Raw genomic sequence first — 19,829 nt, forward strand, 5'->3', positions numbered from 1 at the left:
CGACATGGAATGGAGCTCATCCTTTGCAGGTTTATTTAAGACATCCGCAACACACAAACAAATGACGTGCCCAGGATCATTAATATTTTCTGCAATGTGTGTGTGGGATTTTCATAAATCCCATGCTACTGTCTTACGCTGCAGATTTTCCAAAGGTGTCATTCTTATGTATTTGTCGAGTCAGGTTAGTCAAGTTCCTCAAGTCTTTAGGAGGTCATCTAGTTTATTTAGATATGAGAGCTAAATAGAAGATGTAACCCTTCTAAATAGCTCGTCACCACAGCGGGTGTTATTTCATTGGCGCAGGATCTTTAGGTTACCTACAGCTTCAGTTTCAGGAGTTGCATTACAGTTCATCAATAAAGTCATTTTTATCATTCTCTCTATCGCTGCCAGTTTTACTTTAACTAAATTTATGTGAGAAATAAATCTATAATATAAAGTTGTGTTGTGGCATGAAAAGACAGTATACCACATTGTCATACTTTTAAAAGATGGGATACCTTCTTCTTTAATTCAAATTGTAGAAGATTACACTCAGGCATCCTCAGACGCGATGTGCCGATAAGGGACTGTGAAAAAGTGAAAATTTGCTTTAATATGCAAAGTCTAAAAATGGTGAAAAATTATTCTGAGTAGAACATTCTCTATTTTTGATTGGATCTATGGTCTGGTAAAATGCCAGCCGTGGGCACAGATTTATTAAAGTATATTGCATTTAATGCAGCCAAGTTTCAACGACTTGTTTGCTTAAAAGGACACAGTTGATGGTATCCATAAGCGTGTCACTGTTTGCTGCATGTCTTGGATTTTTGCGCTGTGTTTATCATCATAATGTCTCTTTTATGGTTAGTTGTAACCAATAAAGTTATATTTTAAAGTATAACGTGTGTAATAAACTTTTTTTCCCCCTATTTATGGCATACTCTAGCCACAATATGCTTGGAAATAAGTGGCTATTATTATCACATACCATAAATTTAATGATAATGATATTGCTTTTTGCAGTATATGTAACACAAACTCAGGGACTGAGGAGCTTCCATCTCATTAAAGGGAACACATCCCTCTAGAGCAGTGGTGGCGAACCTATGGCACGGGTGCCAGAGGCGGCACTCAGAGCTCTTTCTGTGGGCACCCGGGCCATTGCCCCAGCACATCAGATAGAACTCAAAGAATTTTCCTGCAGTTCCAAGCAACTTAAAAGATGCTGCTTTCCGTCATATTTTGATACTTATTTCGCTACTTGGGACTGTAGGAAGAGGGAGAATGAATAGACAGGGCCGAATTATCTTTGGAGGACCTCCTGCTGGCCCCACGATTCTCTTAGTACAGAGGGAAACTGGAAAGAAGTTACAATGTTGAAACTTTTCCATCTTTCTACTGTGTTGCTGTCCTCAGGAGGCAAATACGATTGAAAGTTGTTGAAGGACAGGGAGCAATAAGTTACTGCTTTAATTTTTGGTTGGCACCTCACAATAAATAAGGGGGGTTTTGGGTTGCAGTTTGGCACTTGGCCGCTAAAAGGTTCGCCATCACTGCTCTAGAGGGATCACTAAAATAGACTCCTTATGGTTTTATAAGGCCAGCTTCTAGGAAACACCCTTGTCTTATGGGAGGAATGAACCCTGCTCTGCGTACAGTTATGAAATGCACAGTTATTTTATCATCCATCAGGAAAATCTTATCAAATTAAATTAAATTTTAACTTTAAAGCACATTATACTATTCAATCTTCACTCCTAAAATTATGCTAATCAGCCTAAAGGGCTCCTGGTGATGTTACCGGAAGCCCTGTGTCCCCATGTGTGAACGCACCCAGAGTGTGGTTGTGACTGCATATAATTCTGTGAAATCTATATTTATCCAGCTATATTAGGAATACCACACTATCGTTGCCCTTGTCCTTTCCATTTTTTCCTGCATTCTTTTCTGGAATCTGTGAAGTATCAATTCTTTTACAAAGTATGATACCTCAAGCTGGCAAAGTATGGTGACACAGTTGCGCAGCTTCACCAATGATGCCCATAGCGAGGCCATCAAGGGGTTGCACATGCGGTGGATTTTGTATGATATTTGAGCGCTCTGCCAAGTGATGCAGCATATCAAGCTATCCAAGTGTGGATCTAAAAGATAATACATTACTGCACAACATTGAGAATTTAGTGTGCAGCATGACCAAATATATTTAACTATGTGTGTCCAGTTTAACAACTGCATATTGTCAGAGCTGTGATTTCTATCTGCTACTGTACTGATCTCCCCATCACTGACCAAAGATGTGATTTCTATCTTCTAGTGTACAGATCTCACCATTACTGACCAGAGATGTGATTTCTGTCTTCTAGTGTACAGATCTCACCATCACTGACCCCACAGCTGTGGTTTCTATCTACTAGTGTACTGATCTCCCCATTACTGACCAGAGGTGTGATTTCTATCTTCTAGTGTACAGATCTCACCATCACTGACCAGAGGTGTGATTTCTATCTTCTACTGCACTGATCTCACCATTACTAACCCCACAGCTGTGGTTTCTATCTACTAGTGCGCTGATCTCACCATTAGTGGGCACATAGATGTGTACAATCCTTGCCATATATCCCCTGAGTATACTGATCACTTCATCACCGGGTACAATAGGATTGCTATCTGCTAGGAAATTAGCTGGTCACATCTTATATGCTGTTCATACTATAGCATTCCGGTATTTGTCATTGAAGCAGTAACAATAATTATTGTGGTACTGTAGCTCCTGCCGCACTGTGTAACATGCAGGTACAGAATTTTTTCTCTTCACCATAGAGCAGTCACATAGTGCACGTCTGCTGATGATGAAACTTTTATTTGATAGTGAAGGTTTGGCGGTCTGGTATTTATTACTCACTTGTGTATTTCCTCTGCACATGTACCTTTCTTAGCGCAGTCATTTGTTGCTATGGTAACATGGTTATTACTCCTTGGTATCTCATTTGTCAAAGACTTGTTATAAAGAAATTGTTTCTATGGAAACAAAAAGATTTTTTTGAAGTGCTGGTTTTGCTACTGTAGCTGAAACTAAACATATTTGTTTGTGTATGAGCATGGAAACCTTATATTACCATATTTTTATCTTGGTAATACATATTGCCCAGTCTCTTTTTAACCTTTTAAAATGTTTAAAAGCTTATGTTTACCCTGTGACACAAACCTAATTCTCGACTGCAGTTTTATCTTGAAGGGGTTATGTGACACCCCCTCCATCAGGTAGTTGAAGTATTTAAAGGAAACCTACCATCAGGAATATATTAACGTAGATCCGAGTATCTGCAGAGACTACTGGGGGCCGGAGTAGCCTGTCCGGGCTGTTGTGCTTGTGCACAAGCTATTGCTGTTTTCCCTGGACCTATGGACATGCACAGTAGCTCCTGCTCAAGTGCTGTTGGCAGTGACCATACATGTATTCACATTTTCTTTTTATATTGCACATTACAAGCTTAATATTTCTGCAGAAAAATGGGGAATTACTGTATTGACCTAGGGTGAATCACAACAATACCTCAATCATAGGATGTAGTGTTCAGGAATAAGATTAAAAACTGGATCACAGAGAAGGCAGTCAAATAAAATCTGAGACCAGCCTAAAAAAAAATGTCCCAACTGCACCCTATTTGGTAGATGACACCATCTATGAGAAGTTGTCAGTCACTAATAGGAGCTCCCAGTGTTTTCCCTAACCTACAGTTTAAAATAAAAAGTTGAATCTTTTCCCACCTTACTGTATATATAACTATGAAGCTCCTTCCACTATTAAACGTGTAGCTTCCAGATCAGGATACACGTTCTTCATTAAGAAATATTCTGGTGTTAAAAGTTTGATCAAATATCCTCAGATGTCTAATTCAATTATTTCAGGTTCACCCTAGAAATTCCATAGGCAGGCCTTAATCTATTGAATTTGTATGAGCTGCAATACCAAGCACAGCCACTATACAAGGTCCTGCATTGCCCTTGGTTGGAAATCTTGAGACTACAGCAATCAACTGAGCACTGCGGTCAGAATAGTCAGATCCTAGTCATCCCCTTCAGCGTTAATGTCCATTTTTATATGCATACTGACCTTCTGTGTCCAAAGTAATTTATTTATTCAAAATCCCATTTCCTGTTGTTTTTTTTTTGTTTGTTTTTAATTTCAACATGGGAATATACACCATTATCAGATTATTCTGCCACATCTGATCTTGACCATGCCCTAATTTTTCTTAGCCTAAGCAGCCCTTTTTTCCATCAATATAATTGGATAAATTTACAGACACAATCCATTTTTTCCATTTACACTGATGGTTCTGTAGTACAGCAATTGATGTCCTTTTAAAATATATTAATCTGATTTGAGCCTTAAGTGGAACCTGTCACCACATTTTTTTACTAATACAGCTAGTGACAAGTTCCCATAGAGCCCTTTTAACTGGCTCCCTTAATTTAGCTAAAAATTGTTTTCCCCATATGATAAAGTTTATAATTTTACTTTATAATTAGCAAACTGTACACCATGCATATATCTGATCACATGAAATCACAGCATGCCTCCATGAACTTTTACTCCTCTCCATGCAGCCATGCTGGGATTTCATGTGGTCAGATATATGCATGGTGTACAGCTTGCTAATGTTGGGAGGCAAAAGGACCGGAAATGAGGTCACCTTTGTCAACATGACATGACTGCTGAATGATGATAAAGCATGGGAATTGCTGAAGTTACTGGAATCAGCCCAAGGAGGCCATGCCCCATTTTGACTGGCTATAGATATTACTGGATTGCAGGTAAAATGATAAATTTGATTATATGGGGATTTAAGGGAAACAATTTTTAGCTAAAAAAAAGGGGTGTCCATTAGTTAATAGGGCTTTATGGGAACCTGCCATTAGTTGTATTTGTGAAAAATGTAGTAACAGGTTCCCTTTAAATCCATAGCTGGAACTTTAACTTGATCAATAACTATACTGAAGATGGTATCTTATTAATAACCCCTTAGGATCTCTGACGCATTGTACAAAGTCTCTTGTAACCTTTGTTTTATAAACACTTGTTATAAGAGCCATAAACTCTTTCTGCCTTTGCCATTGCTTGTTGTATGAACCATTTTCCAGACTCAGAATGATCCCAAAGCCCTATACAACCGCTCAGTACAAACATTGGGATGGGATGAAGTATTATGTAGTTCTTTGCTTGTTTGCTTTAGCATGAGCACATTGTGTAGTTCACATAGTAACCGCAGTCTGGACGTTGGAGAAACCGCAGCGCTACACCATTTTGACTTTGTTATTGAACGCAATATTATAGGGACACAGATTTCATTACATTCAGGAAATGAGCAGAGACCCCAAATTAGCAAAGCAAATGTCATACATTACCATTATTTGGATATTACAGCATTCATCTGCCTGGAAATCAGCATTAAATGGTACTTGACCTAGGCATAGGGTTATCATCATGTGCACTTTCCTATTTCTTACAATCCAGGTTACTTTTTTTTTTTTAAATTTTCTGACAATTTTGGTCGAACACAGAAAAATAGGCCAGTGATCTCAGCACATTTATGAAGGACTGTGTGTCAGTTTTCTGCACGTTCTTTCTAGTGCAAACTGCTTACACAGGTATGTAAGAAGTGTCTGCACCACGTTTGTGTTGCCCGTGGCCCTTTTGTGGCGCAGCTTCACTAGGCATCATGCAACATAAATTAGGGGGCTTTCCGGTGCTCAGTCTGACCATGCCCCAGATATAACATGCAAAGTCTGTCACAATTGTGTTGCACACCCTGTGTTAAAGGTGCACTAAAAAAAAAAAAGTGGTAAACTCCTTTCAAGTCAGTGCGGAGGGCGCCAGATTCATGCAGAACAGAAATCCTGAACTCTGCACTCTGGGGGATTTATCCAGTGCTGTAAATTCTTCTCTTCCCGCTATGCCGCATATATCTAGATGCTCCGTCCTCCTTATATATCCGGCATGAAGCGGAGCAGTTATACATCTTGTCCTGTCTGGCATATAAGTGTGCCAGGAATTGTGACTATTTATGGGCTTGTACGCTGGTATAAGAGCTTCGCTAAAGCTGCCCCATTATGCTCTAGTGCTTGTATACCTTTTGGTTGCATTATGTGCATGTAATCCTATAAAATCCCATTTACTAAATACTTCTGGAACTATTATAAATTATACTTCAGTTACCTGTGAACATACCTTATGGGTGTGAAACAAGTTGTATTCATGATAATGTTGGTTGGGCAGATCCGTCCGTCTATTTATAAGCCTTTATCTCAAACTATTAATCATCTTAAACAGAAATAGGCCGCACTGCACATACACCTTTAAGAAAAACATTCTGCTATACTTAATAAAGAACTAAATACTCAACCACTATGTAATCTTGACGCAGGTTAGCTGCTGTTTTGGAAACAAAAGCTGCTCAGCAGAACTTAAATAGAGGGAAAGTTGAAGAATCAGTGGAACATACCACTGTCTTTTATAGAATTTTTGGTAAGGTAAATATAGTGAAATCTTTTTTCTGTAGAATTCAAAACGCATAAAAAAATATGTGCCTGGAATTACATTTTACATATGACCCCATTGAGTTGGGTGAAGCCAATAGTTGGCTGCAGCAGTGACGTGTTAAAGGAACAGCCCAATGTATAAGCACGTCTGGGTCCCTTAGACCTCTATGGGTGTTTTAATTTGCGGCTGGATCACAGGACCCGATGCGTTTGTGTGAATGAGGCCTCAAACATAGGATACTACCAAAGACTTTATTTGATCTATTACGGCTTCAGAATAGGAAATAATTGTAATTCATATAAAACAACCCTGCGGGAGCATCTTTTCTCGTAAAGTAATGTAAACCATTCCTGATTAGTTTAGTGTAGGCTGCTCAGCTCTGTGATATCAAATGTATCCTTGCATTGTCCAAATGTTGTTACAACTATCGCAATCTCTTTAAGCAGAAGTCATTGAACATAGGTGTGGTCCAGTACTGCCTAGAAGTCGTATTTCCATTGGTTAATGATTTTCATATAATTATTAAACCATTTGAATTCAAGCCTGTGACAATTTTCTTTTGTTTAAATCTCTAGGTGTGTGGAAAGTCCCAAGTCTGTAATATCAATAGATTTCTGTCTGTGGGCGAGTCATTGATTATCCCAATTCTCAGTTGGTGGCATGGAGTCTAAGTACAAAAAGACTGCATGTACCAACACTTCAGTCCAATTTCGGCATGCCCATGCCCATGAGGGACCTAAATATTGCACTAGTCTTGAATTCCTCTGAAAAAGAACCTGTCACCAGATCTTACCCCATTAAACTGCTACTACTTTATCGTCTCCTTTTTGTATAAAAATACTTTTTAACCCCTTTGCACACCACAACGTACTATAACATCATGATACTATGGGGAATGTGTGAATAGAGCTCAAATGTCCACCACTTTCTTGCCATTTTTCCATCCATAAATATTTGGATATGGTCACATAGGTCACAAATTAATATAAATTCAATTGTCGGCACGTACCTCAAAAAAATTACCCCTTACACAGGTCCGTACACCAAAGTATGAAAAAAGTTATTGGCCTTAGAATTAAAATGTTCTTTTTTGTTTTGTACAAAATATTTTTATTTTCTTAAAAAAACCTAACACCACCTATATAAATCTGGTATTCCGGTGCCCAAAGAATAAGGGGCAGTTTTAATTTGGAGCACATAAAGAAATCCGTAAAACCAGAGCCTGCAAGAAAAGTGTGTGTTTCTGAATTTCACTGCACTTGAAATTTTTTCTAGTGCATTGCATGGAATATTAAATTGTGCCACTAAAAAGCCCTATGTAATCTAAGTAAACGGAAAAATAAAAAAGTTTTAACTTTTGGAATGAGGGGAGTAAAAAAACAGATGCAAAAATGAAAAGGGGCCTGATGGTTAAAATATGCAAATTAGCTTCAAGTGCTATGGGAGGCATCACTGTAGCCCTTCTTGTCTCCTGCTTCACTCCCAATTACCCACCCCTGTTTGCACTTTTTTTCACGCCCCCCTGTAGCGTCATCACTGGCTGGCTTGTTCCATTTTGTGCACACCTGTGCATCCTTCGGCTTCAGGGATATGCATTGCCTGCACAGTAGCGATTCCTCTCTGCCTGTGCAGAACATCTCTGAAGCCGAGGAATGCACAGGCCATTATTTGATTTAAATTGAGTTTTATCCGTTTTTCCATTTGCAGGCTCAGTTTCTAACTCTCTATTGTCTTTAAGTTAGTGGGTGGATTCCTTACTTTGTTTTTTCCCCTAAACTCACACGAGAAAACATACTATTCTCTGCAGCAGCATCATTTCTTGTATATCTTCTTTCTATGGAGCTAATGGGGCATTGGTGACTGGAGACCAAGAGAAGGCGGAGATACTAAATGTTTTTTTTTTAGCTCCATTTATACAACAGAAGACAGAACTTCTGACGTGGGTGGTGCCATTGGCGGTCGTGCATCCTGTAATATATTAGACTGGCTGAATGTAGACATGATCCAATCTAAGCTCAATAAAATCAATGTGTACAAGGCTCCTGGACCAGATGGGTTACACCCCAGAGTTCTTAAAGAACTCAGTTCTGTTATTGCTGTACCGCTGTCTAACATCTTCAGGGATTCCGTAATGTCTGGTGTGGTGCCAAGTGACTGGCGCAAGGCTAGGGGATGTAATATTACCACTGTACAAGGCATTGGTTCGGCCTTACCTGGAATATGCTTTCCAGTTCTGGGCCCCGGAAAGAGCCATAAAAATGATAAGGGGTATGGAGGGTCTCAGTTATGAGGAAAGATTAAAACAACTAGATTTATTTAGATTAGAAAGGAGACGACTACGAGGGGACATGATCAATTTAAATAAATATATGAATGGTCCACACAAATAATATGGTGGTAAATTGCTCCACATTAAATCAAATCAAAAGACGAGGGGGCACTGTCTCCGTCTGGAAAAAAACTAGGTTTAATAACCAGAGGCGACAGGGCTTTTTTACTATGAGAACTGTCAATCTGTGGAATAGCCTGCCTCAGGCGCTGGTCACAGCAGGGACAGCAGAGAGCTTCAAGAAGGGTCTAGATGCCTTTTTACACCTAAATAACATTGATGGTTATGTTTCCCCTAAATCTCTTCCTCATCCAATCCCTTCCCTTCCTTGGTTGATATTGGACATGTGTCTTTTTTCAACCGTATAAACTATGACACTATGATACTATAGACACATGTAGTTTTATGCTTCAAAGCATTGCCAGACCATCTTGGGAGATGAAGGCAAGTCCAGAGTTGATGTACATTTTGGATAAAGGGAGGATAAAAAGACACCATTTTTTTTCTTATAAGATGCATTAAATTTCTTCTTTTTTGTTGTACTCTAGATTTCTTCAATGTATGATGAACATTTTTGTGACTTTTAGCTGTTTTATATCAGAATATGTCAAGATATGTATTTTACAGTGGGTAAAAAAAAAGTATTTAGTCAGCCACCAATTGTGCAAATTCTCCTACTTGACATCATAGGTAGACCTCAACTATGAGAGACAAAATGTGAAAACAAATCCAGAATATCGAATTGTCGGATTATTTAAAGAATTTATATGCAAATTATGGTGTAAAATAAGTATTTGGTCAATAACAAAAGCTCATCTTAATACTGTGTAGGCAATGACAGAGGTCAAACATTCTCTGTAAGTCTTCACAAGGTTGGGACACACTGTTGTCTCTCATAGTTGAGGTCTACCTATGATGTCAATTACAGGCCTCTCTCATGTTCTTAAGTGGGAGAACTTGCCCCATTGGTGGCCAACTGAATACTTTTTCCCCACTGTAGTCTGCTTACCACATTGAGAATTACATAATTTTAGTTTGGGCTTTTAGTGATGTTGGCATAACATGGAGAACATATGAATTGTTGTAAGAAATAGCTAATTTTTTGGTTAATGTTCTGACATTTATAAATGTTTCTTTTTACAGTTCTATGTGCAGAACGAGTGGGCCAGATGACTAAAACATACAATGACATAGATGCTGTTACACGTCTTTTAGAAGAGGTAAGTGATAAAACGTCCTCAAATATGGAACAGATCCAAAAGCTTTATGTCATAATGTCCAATCCTTCATTTTCCTAAAATTTCACTGAATTTAATGCGTCCTGTCTTGTTCTGTGCTCATCTAATGTGTATGGGCAGTATCGCAGTGTGATGTAACCCTTCACCCTCCTCCCTAGCCATAGGGCTCTGCTTATAATGATATAATTATTAGCCTAATTTGCTTAGCTCCAAGTATATCTTTTTTTATACAGCTGTATCATGATCTTATTAGAAATTCAGAATATAGCAGTTTCTTGGTTACTGAATCTTCCTTGATAGGATTTGCAGTAAAGCTGAGGGTTTCATTTGCAAGGCTTGCCCAGCAGCTGTTTTGCAATACATTATGCGGTACAGTATGTGTTGTTTATAAGGGGAGAATAGGATACAATGCCCTGCTGTGAAGGTGTACTATAGACCTCACAGACTCCTAGATTGTAGAACCACTCATGGATTTGCATAGATTTTCATGTACTTTTTGTTCTTGGAAAATATAAGGCTTATATTATATTGATTTGGCATTTTATTTTATAACATGATGCTGCAACTACATAAAGGGGATCTCCGAGCATTGCAATTAATAGATCATTATTTTGGGATCAACACAATGGCCCTGTGTACAGAGCTAGACGCACTGGTGATTTAATTTCAGTGCAAATCAGCATAGAGTTTTTACAGTCCCAAAATTTTGACATCCAATAATACCAAAATGTGCCGGCCTTCCCCCTTGAAAAAAACAAACAAACTTGGTAATCAATATTCTTAGTTATATTATTAGGCCTCACAGACACAAATGTATTTAGGGGATGCAGGCTAGGTTTTGATATTGAACAGGTTGGAGTTTGAGATGTTTAATGACACAATACTTTGCCCTTGTGATATAAAGGATATTAATAAGGGTTTGCCTAGGTATTTTGTATCAGCAGAGAGCAACAAAGTACACATCTCCTTTATCCAAATCATTCTCTGAAAGTGCAGTGCATTGGTACCATGGTGTCAGGAGTCATTCGTGCCAGATCCTATTGCCATAACAGATATCTGTAAAACACTCGGAAGGTAGTGTTGTGGAAAAACTGTTACTGATAGCAACTTACTGAGTCATATTTTTACTTGCCAAAGGAAAACATTGTATCTTTATGCGGTATGATACATAATAATATATTTACAGGGCCTGCTCCAGGTTTTCAGTAAACTCCCTTTCCCCCAGTAACCACACTAATCCCTCCCCCCCCAGTAACCACACTAATCCCTCCCCCCAGTAACCACACTAATCCCTCCCCCCCAGTAACCACACTAATCCCTCCCCCCCAGTAACCACACTAATCCCTCCCCCCCAGTAACCACACTAATCCCTCCCCCCCAGTAACCACACTAATCCCTCCCCCCCAGTAACCACACTAATCCCTCCCCCCAGTAACCACACTAATCCCTCCCCCCCAGTAACCACACTAATCCCTCCCCCCCAGTAAACACACTAATCCCTCCCCCCAGTAACCACACTAATCCCTCCCCCCAGTAACCACACTAATCCCTCCCCCCAGTAACCACACTAATCCCTCCCCCCAGTAGCCACACTAATCCCCCCAGTAACCACACTAATCCCTCCCCCCAGTAACCACACTAATCCCTCCCCCCCCAGTAACCACACTAATCCCTCCCCCCCGTAACCACACTAATCCCCCCCCTAGTAACCACACTAATCCCTCCCCCCCAGTAACCACACTAATCCCTCCCCCCCAGTAACCACACTAATCCCTCCCCCCCAGTAACCACACTAATCCCTCCCCCCCAGTAACCACACTAATCCCTCCCCCCAGTAACCACACTAATCCCTCCCCCCAGTAACCACACTAATCCCTCCCCCCAGTAACCACACTAATCCCTCCCCCCAGTAACCACACTAATCCCTCCCCCCAGTAACCACACTAATCCCTCCCCCCAGTAACCACACTAATCCCTCCCCCCCAGTAACCACACTAATCCCTCCTCTCAGTAGCCTCTCTACCCCCCCATCCCAGTAGCCACACTGCCTTAAAGCAACTCTGGTTCAATTGATCCAGGGGCCTAATTTTCTTTAACGCGGTTGGGACTTGCCCGGGTTGGCTGGGTGCTGGCGCCGGGCCTGTACATTTACTTTGTTAGCAATTAAGTTGCTATAGATTTTTTGTTTGTTCTGCACTTAAATTGGAATATATAATGTCAGTGAACCTGCTTTTGACAATGTAAATTAATGCTGTCCTAATATTTAGGTTCCTACTGCCCATCAATGACATAACTGTAATTTCTATGGATAACTGCACCAACACCATTTGGGACGGGTAGACCTTCTAAGCGAATGTAAAGCTTGTTTATTCTGTGTGTGAGAAGATCTTAGAACTTAGTACCAGGGCCGATTCTAGCCTTTCTGCTGCCTGAGGCGAAAATGGAAATGGCGCCCCCCTCCCATGCAACGGACCCCTGATCCCTGCTACATTCCGGTTACCAAATTTATTGACACGGATCAGTGGCATCTAGTACCTTTATAGGATATGATCTATTCCATCATAAAGAGGAATTCATTACAATTTCTCCCTCCTATGGTTTATCACTGCTGTGTTAATCAACAGTTGTGTTTAGCTCCGTGCAGCACATTTACGCACTGTGCATCCAAATATACCACAGTCAATTACATTATAATGTCACCTGGATAATATATACCCCAAACAACAAAACTGACAACACAAATAAAATGTCCTATATATCACCTAATTAAAAAAATAGATAGTATATACAGCCATACCCCCTCACAGATATGTATATACATGCAGGACCACTCCCCAATTATAGTATATGCAGGCAGGCGCCCCTCCTAGATAGTATATACAGACAGGCGCCCCTCATAGATAGTATATACAGACAAGACCCCCATAGATAGTATATGCAGACAGGCGCCCCTCATAGATAGTATATACAGGCAGGCGCCCCTCATAGATAGTATATGCAGGCAGGCGCCCCTCATAGATAGTATATGCAGGCAGGCGCCCCTCATAGATAGTATATGCAGGCAGGCGCCCCTCATAGAGAGTATATGCAGGCAGGCGCCCCTCATAGAGAGTATATGCAGGCAGGCGCCCCTCATAGAGAGTATATGCAGGCAGGCGCCCCTCATAGAGAGTATATGCAGGCAGGCGCCCCTCATAGAGAGTATATGCAGGCAGGCGCCCCTCATAGAGAGTATATGCAGGCAGGCGCCCCTCATAGAGAGTATATGCAGGCAGGCGCCCCTCATAGAGAGTATATGCAGGCAGGCGCCCCTCATAGAGAGTATATGCAGGCAGGCGCCCCTCATAGAGAGTATATGCAGGCAGGCGCCCCTCATAGAGAGTATATGCAGGCAGGCGCCCCTCATAGAGAGTATATGCAGGCAGGCGCCCCTCATAGAGAGTATATGCAGGCAGGCGCCCCTCATAGAGAGTATATGCAGGCAGGCGCCCCTCATAGAGAGTATACATAGGCAGGATCACCACCACATATAGTATATACAGGCAGGCGTCTCTCACAGATAGTATGTACAGGTAAGTTCCCCAAAGATAGTATTCACATGCAGGACCACTCCCCAATTATAGTATATACAGGCGGTCCCCTACTTAAGGACACCCGACTTACAGACAACCCATAGTTACAGACGGACCCCTCTGCCCACTGTGACCTCTGGTGAAGCTCTCTGGATGCTTTACTATAGTCCCAGACTGCAATGATCAGCTGTAAGATGTCTGTAATGAAGCTTTATTGATAATTCTTGGTCCAATTACACCAAAAATTTTGAAACTCCAAATGTCACTGGGGCAAAAGAAAAAAAATTGTCTAGAACTTCCATTATAAAATATACAGTTTCGACTTACATACAAATTCAACTTAAGAACAAACCTCCAGACCCTATCTTGTATGTAACCCGGGGACTGCCTGTACAGGCAAGACCCCCATAGATAGTAAAAACAGGCAGGATCTGCACCATAGACAGTAAATACAGGTAAGATCCCCATAGATAGTATTTACATGAAGGACACACCCTATATACAAACATATATATATGTGTACATTATAAACATATATACATAGAAATAAAGTATATACACACCCTATGTACAAACATACATACAGTATAAACATTACAATATAAACACTGCATATACAAAAAATAGAATATACACACATAAGTACAGTATATAGAGATCATACATACATTATATAATGTACATGCACATACAGAACATACTCACATATATACAGTATATAGACATCATACACAAATATATATAGTATACACACATATAGCATATACACAACATACACACACATATATACAGAATATATACTTACCACATTTGTAGTCTTCGTCTGCACCATGCTCCACTGGTAGATGTTGGCCGGCGGGTCAGGTCATGTGACCAGACGGCGGGCAAACGAGGTGGGCAGAGGTCCGGGCGGGAACGGAGGGGGAACATCACTGGAGGCCTGGGCAGGGACAGACTATGCTCCCTCCTCCTCTCTGAAAGGGGGGGGGACGGGTTGTGGGAGTGAGCGGGTGCCCGGGCAGCCTAAGAGGAATAAACCTCTTCCTCTCCGACAGCGGATGCCGGGGGCGGGACCGGAGGCGTGGGCGGTGGTTGTGGAGGGGTTTGATGCTCGGCCGGGCTGGGCAGGAACGTGATGATGGATGGGCCTTGTGGGTGGAGACTCCTATTCTCTACTGCCAGCTTGCCGCGGCCGCCGGCGACGCTGTTAGGGACCGAGCGGCTGTGGTGTTCATGACCATTAGGTGAGCGGCGATTAAAGGGCTCAGCAATCTGCCGCCTGAGGCGGGATTTTCATCCCGCCTCATGGCAGATGAGGCCCTGCTTAGTACATATAGGAAACAGGGGCTTTACAATAACCCAACGACAGATTTCAAGAGAACCTGCTACCAGATTTTACACATTTAAACTGCCAGCCCTCACATAGGGTATAAAATGTCCTTTCTTGAAATTCCCACGTTTATGTGAAATCTTTACCCAATTATCTATTAAAAAAAAATTTCCCAAAGTTGGGCAAATATGACTCTTCTCACTTTGTTTTCACATAAGCTCAGTCAAGTCTAGTAGTTGCATGGGTGGTGTCACTTCGGAAGCCCCTATCTTCTGTTCTATAGTAGGTAGAACATGCTACTGGTGTCATATTAAAGACAAGGATCTCATCTTTAGCTTATGGTTGGTGATCTACAGAACCATAGATACAGGCCGCTAAATACATAGTTGGGATTGTAAGCTATAAACCATTTTTGCCTAGTTTTTAACAGCTTGCATGTCCAGTTCTGTTGCTCACAGAACCCTAAGCTTAAAGAGTATGCCCATGAAAAATGTTTTAATCCCATAGTGATGTTTACACAATAAAGATTTTTTAACCCATTACTTTACATTTTTTAAAATTCAGTTTTCTAGCTGTTTTACCTCCCATCACTCCCTAGGCTGGTTACTGTAAAATTCCAGAGTGTGGACAGGGACTCTCTAACTAGAGACTTCATGATTCCTCTGTTCTGTGTGCTGTCATTGTGCTTAGATTATCAGAGTCCAGGTTTATATACACTTTAATTTAGCATCTAAACATTCTACTACTATCTGACACATAGAAAGAGAGATGAGACAGATCAGCGATGAGAGATGATGAGATCCATGAGATGCATAATACACATGACATTCTTAGCTTTGCTATCACAGCCATTACATACTGTCATAATTGCATGCTATATGCCTCCCTCCCCCAGTTAAAGATCTTATCTGTCTGTAGCTTTACTGTCCTCACAGTGCGCCAGCAGGAAGTCTCTGTGTTAGCTCGCCCTGGAATGTAAAGGGGGTTAGAGGCAGAGAGAAGCTCAGCTCATTGCAGTGTCGGACAGGAGAACAATATGTTTGCCAACCCTAAAGTGAGATGACCCAGGTCTAGGGGCAACTAAAATTGAATTTCACAGATATAAGTCCAACCTGTCTCTATCAGTCCTCGTGTACCCAGTGTTTTCGTTAATAACATTGAATTAGTGTTTTTTTTTTTTTTGTTATCCTGAGTACATTTAAGAATCTTGTCTTTGTGGGAATACCCCTTTAAGCAAACTGAAAAATTAGATTCTTATCTTTAAGACTGCAGCATGTTTCTTGGTCCTATGGAACAGAAGATAGGGGCTTCTGAACTGACTCTCCTCCTGCAACCACTAAACTTGACTTATGTAAAAATTAAGTGAGAAGAGTGATAGTTGCTTGACTTTTGAGGAGTTTTTTTTTTATAGGTGAACAGCTGAGATTTCACGTAAAAGAGAGAATTGCAGAAAGGACTTTTCATCCGCTATCTGAGGGGGATAGGGTAAAATCTTGTGATAGGTTCCATTTAAACATTGCATCCAGATGTGTAATGATTTCTGTCCAGAGAGACTATTACCAGTAATCTCTCACCATTGTACCTCCAATGTAAGTACTAGTGCCACATTCTCTGATATGATATATGTCTTTAGGTCCAAGAAAATCTGCTATACTATAGGCAATCATATTATTCAATATTGATGGGAAAAAATGTGCATAAAGCTATTGTTACCAATCAGTGAATGAAATCTTTGAGTATAGAGGAAAGTCCTGTTCTACCACAATCTCTTCAGTAGGCTCTTCCTCAGGTTACTTAGACCAGGCGTGTATTCTTGTACAGTATGTATTATCCATAAATGCTTCATTTCTTCAGAGATCTACTTTCATTAAAATTTCTCTCCATTTTGCAGAAAGAGCGGGACCTAGAATTAGCTGCTCGTATTGGCCAGTCATTGTTGAAGAAGAATAAGACACTTACAGAAAGGAACGAGTATTTAGAAGAACAAGTAGAACATATCAGAGAAGAGGTACATTTCTGGATATCTTAGAAGTCTATACCTATGGCTGGAATTGTATATTGTTATTTTATTTGCATTTCCTCATCAGAATGCAGTTAAAGTTTAATTGTAAAAAAGTACATTACTATATGATTTAACAGTTTAAAAACCTCTTATGTGTGAATGGCATCACTGTGTGGAATATTGGCAAGTGCATTCATAAGTGAGAAATTGAAGTATGGTGTATTGTGGGGATGCAGAACTATTCACCATTTTATGGGATAGATACGGTGGGGAAAAAGTATTTAGTTGGCCACCAATTGTGCAAGTTCTCTTACTTACAAACGTAAGCAGCTCCTAGTGCTTAAACAAACGCCGCAGTGTTATAACAATAGCGTTATCGGAAACCTTCAATAATGCTATCTAACACTGCAACGGAGTACAATGTAAACGCCGGACCAGTCTCCAAGGGAGCGAGTTTAGGGGTGGTGACTGCCGCATGACATGTGGCAGTCACCGCCGGCCTATGGAGCATGCGGCCGGTCCTGGGAAGAGGCAGCGCCTCGGACCGCCCCCTCATAAATATGTCGGACCGCTTTGCGAGCGGTTTACATTGTACTCCGCCGCAGTGTTGGATAGCGGAGGTTTCTGATAACGCTATCATTCTAACGGCTTTTGTTTGTTTAAAGGGAACCTGTCACCAGGAGACCCATTTTTAGCAGTCCCCCAGTCCCCACAGAGCATAGTACATACACTGCCAAAGTGTTTTTGTATAAAAAATTTACAGAAAAAAGATATGTTATATTGTACCTTTCATTAGCATCTGTTGTGTGACTAGGCAGTTGCCAAATGGGAGGGTCTGGAAAGGAGCAGTCCCCCCCCCCCACCCTTGGGAAACATGTGACCTTTTCAAATAAATGAATAACTCCCCACACTCGGGATTGGATATAGAGGAGCAGGGGGCGTCGCTAAGCCCAGTGATGGGTGTTTTCATATATTTGAAAAGGTCACATGGAGTAGCTGAATCCCAAGGGTGGGGGGGGGAACTGCTCCTTTCCAGCTCCTCCCAAAAGGCAACTGCCTAGTCACACAGCAGATGCTAATGAAAGGTACAATATAACATATCTTTTTTTCTGTAAAACCAATTTTTTATACAAAACACTTTGGCAGTGTATGTACTATGCTCTGTGGGGAATGGGGGAGTGCTAAAAATGGGTCTCCTGGTGACAGGTTCCCTTTAAAGGGAACCTACCACCACGATTCTACCCAGTAGCCGTTTAAAAAAATTTACATATGCCAGGATTAAAGTTTTCTAAAAGATAGCAGGGACGTGAGGATTAGACCAAAAAAGGGCTATCCTCGCGTCCCATTCATCCACCTACCACCCGATCTACCTTTATAGGTAGAATCGTGGTGGTAGGTTCCCTTTAAGCACTAGGAGCTGCTTACTTTAGTAAGCAGCTCCTAGTGCTGAATTTATGGGTGACAGGTCATCTTTAAAAAGATGAGACCTGTAATTGACATCATAGGTAGACCTCCACTATGAGAGACGAAATGTGAAAAACAGAATTTATTTGCAAATTATGGTGGAAAATACTTATTTGGTCACCTTCAAACAAGCAAGATTTCTGGCTCTCACAGACCTGTAACTTCTTGTTTAAGAGGCTCCTCTGTCCTCCACACATTACCTGTAGTAATGGCTCCTGTTAGAGCTTGTTATCAGTATAAAAGACACCTGTCCACAACCTCCAACAGTCACACTGCAAACTCCACTATGGTGAAGACCACAGAGCTGTTGAAACAAAATTGTAGACCTGCAACAGGCTGGGAAGACTGATTTAGCAAAAGGCTGGCAGTTTGGTGTGAAGAAATCAACTGTGGGAACAATAATTAGAAAATGGAAGACATACAAGACCACTGATACTCTCCCTCAATCAGAGGCACAAAATCCCAGAACCACATGCGGAGACCTAGTGAATGACCTGCAGAAATCTGGGGCCAACGTAACAAAGGCTACCATCAGTAACCCACTATGTCACCAGGGAATCAGATCCTGAAGTGCCTGATGTGTCCCTCTGCTTAGCGCTGGTCTGCGGTCACAGTGCTGGGTACCACAGAGGTCTCGTCCACAGCCTGGCAGGTCTCTGGCAGGTGGATGTGCAAGAAATGGAGGGAGAGGCTGAACTTGCAGAATGTTTCTCCCTGGGGCAACCCTGATGTAGAGGTAGGGATCCCTGGTGGTGGTGAATGAGGCGCCCTTGGTGGTAACAACATGACATAGGGAATATAAGGCCTTCAACTTACAGCTTGTTTATTTTGAACTTGTTACTGCTGTTGTGGCCATTGCCATCAATTGGCTTGAGATGGCTGGTTGGATATAGTTCCACAGGAGGTGCTAACAGCTTCGTAAAGGTAGCTGGAGAGGATTGTTGGCAGCTTGAGGCAGACTCCTAAAGGTAGATGTCTGCTTGCTGCCTTGTCTCCAGACAGGACAAGTGTGGTAGGGTAGAATGCCGATGACACTTTTGCTTCTTATTCCATCCTGGGGAGTAAGAACTAAGAGAGCACAGAACCTTCCACCCCCAAGGTTTATATCACCTTTGGGAGTGTCCAGTTCAGGTGGAACATCCAACCAGCACTTCTGTAAAAGACAACAACAACAACGGTGCATGCGATTAGTCATCATTACTAACATTCCTTCTTGGGCAGATATTTAAGCAGTTGCTTTACTGATTATAGACACCAGAGAGCTCACAAAGGTGATAAATCTTAATGGCCTACCTATATCTACTGGAGGCATTATTTCGGAACATGCTGCGTTGGCAGGTGTGTTACATATACGTATCATTTAAA

General features: G+C 41.3%; 1 protein-coding gene across 11 annotated transcripts in view; it reads left to right on the top strand.

Moving 5' to 3' along the window:
* Positions 1–19,829, top strand: part of TRAK1 (trafficking kinesin protein 1) — a 103,199-nt gene that overhangs the window by 51,650 nt on the left and 31,720 nt on the right. For all 11 annotated transcript variants that reach the window (XM_072153436.1, XM_072153429.1, XM_072153431.1 and 8 more), the window contains 2 exons: positions 10,002–10,078; positions 16,890–17,006. In XM_072153436.1, coding sequence (XP_072009537.1) covers positions 10,028–10,078; positions 16,890–17,006 — 168 coding nt within the window. In that variant the 5' untranslated portion in view covers positions 10,002–10,027. The remainder of the gene's footprint in view (positions 1–10,001; positions 10,079–16,889; positions 17,007–19,829) is intronic.

This window comes from Engystomops pustulosus, chromosome 5 (assembly GCF_040894005.1).
Source record: "Engystomops pustulosus chromosome 5, aEngPut4.maternal, whole genome shotgun sequence".
Classification (NCBI taxonomy): domain Eukaryota; kingdom Metazoa; phylum Chordata; class Amphibia; order Anura; family Leptodactylidae; genus Engystomops; species Engystomops pustulosus.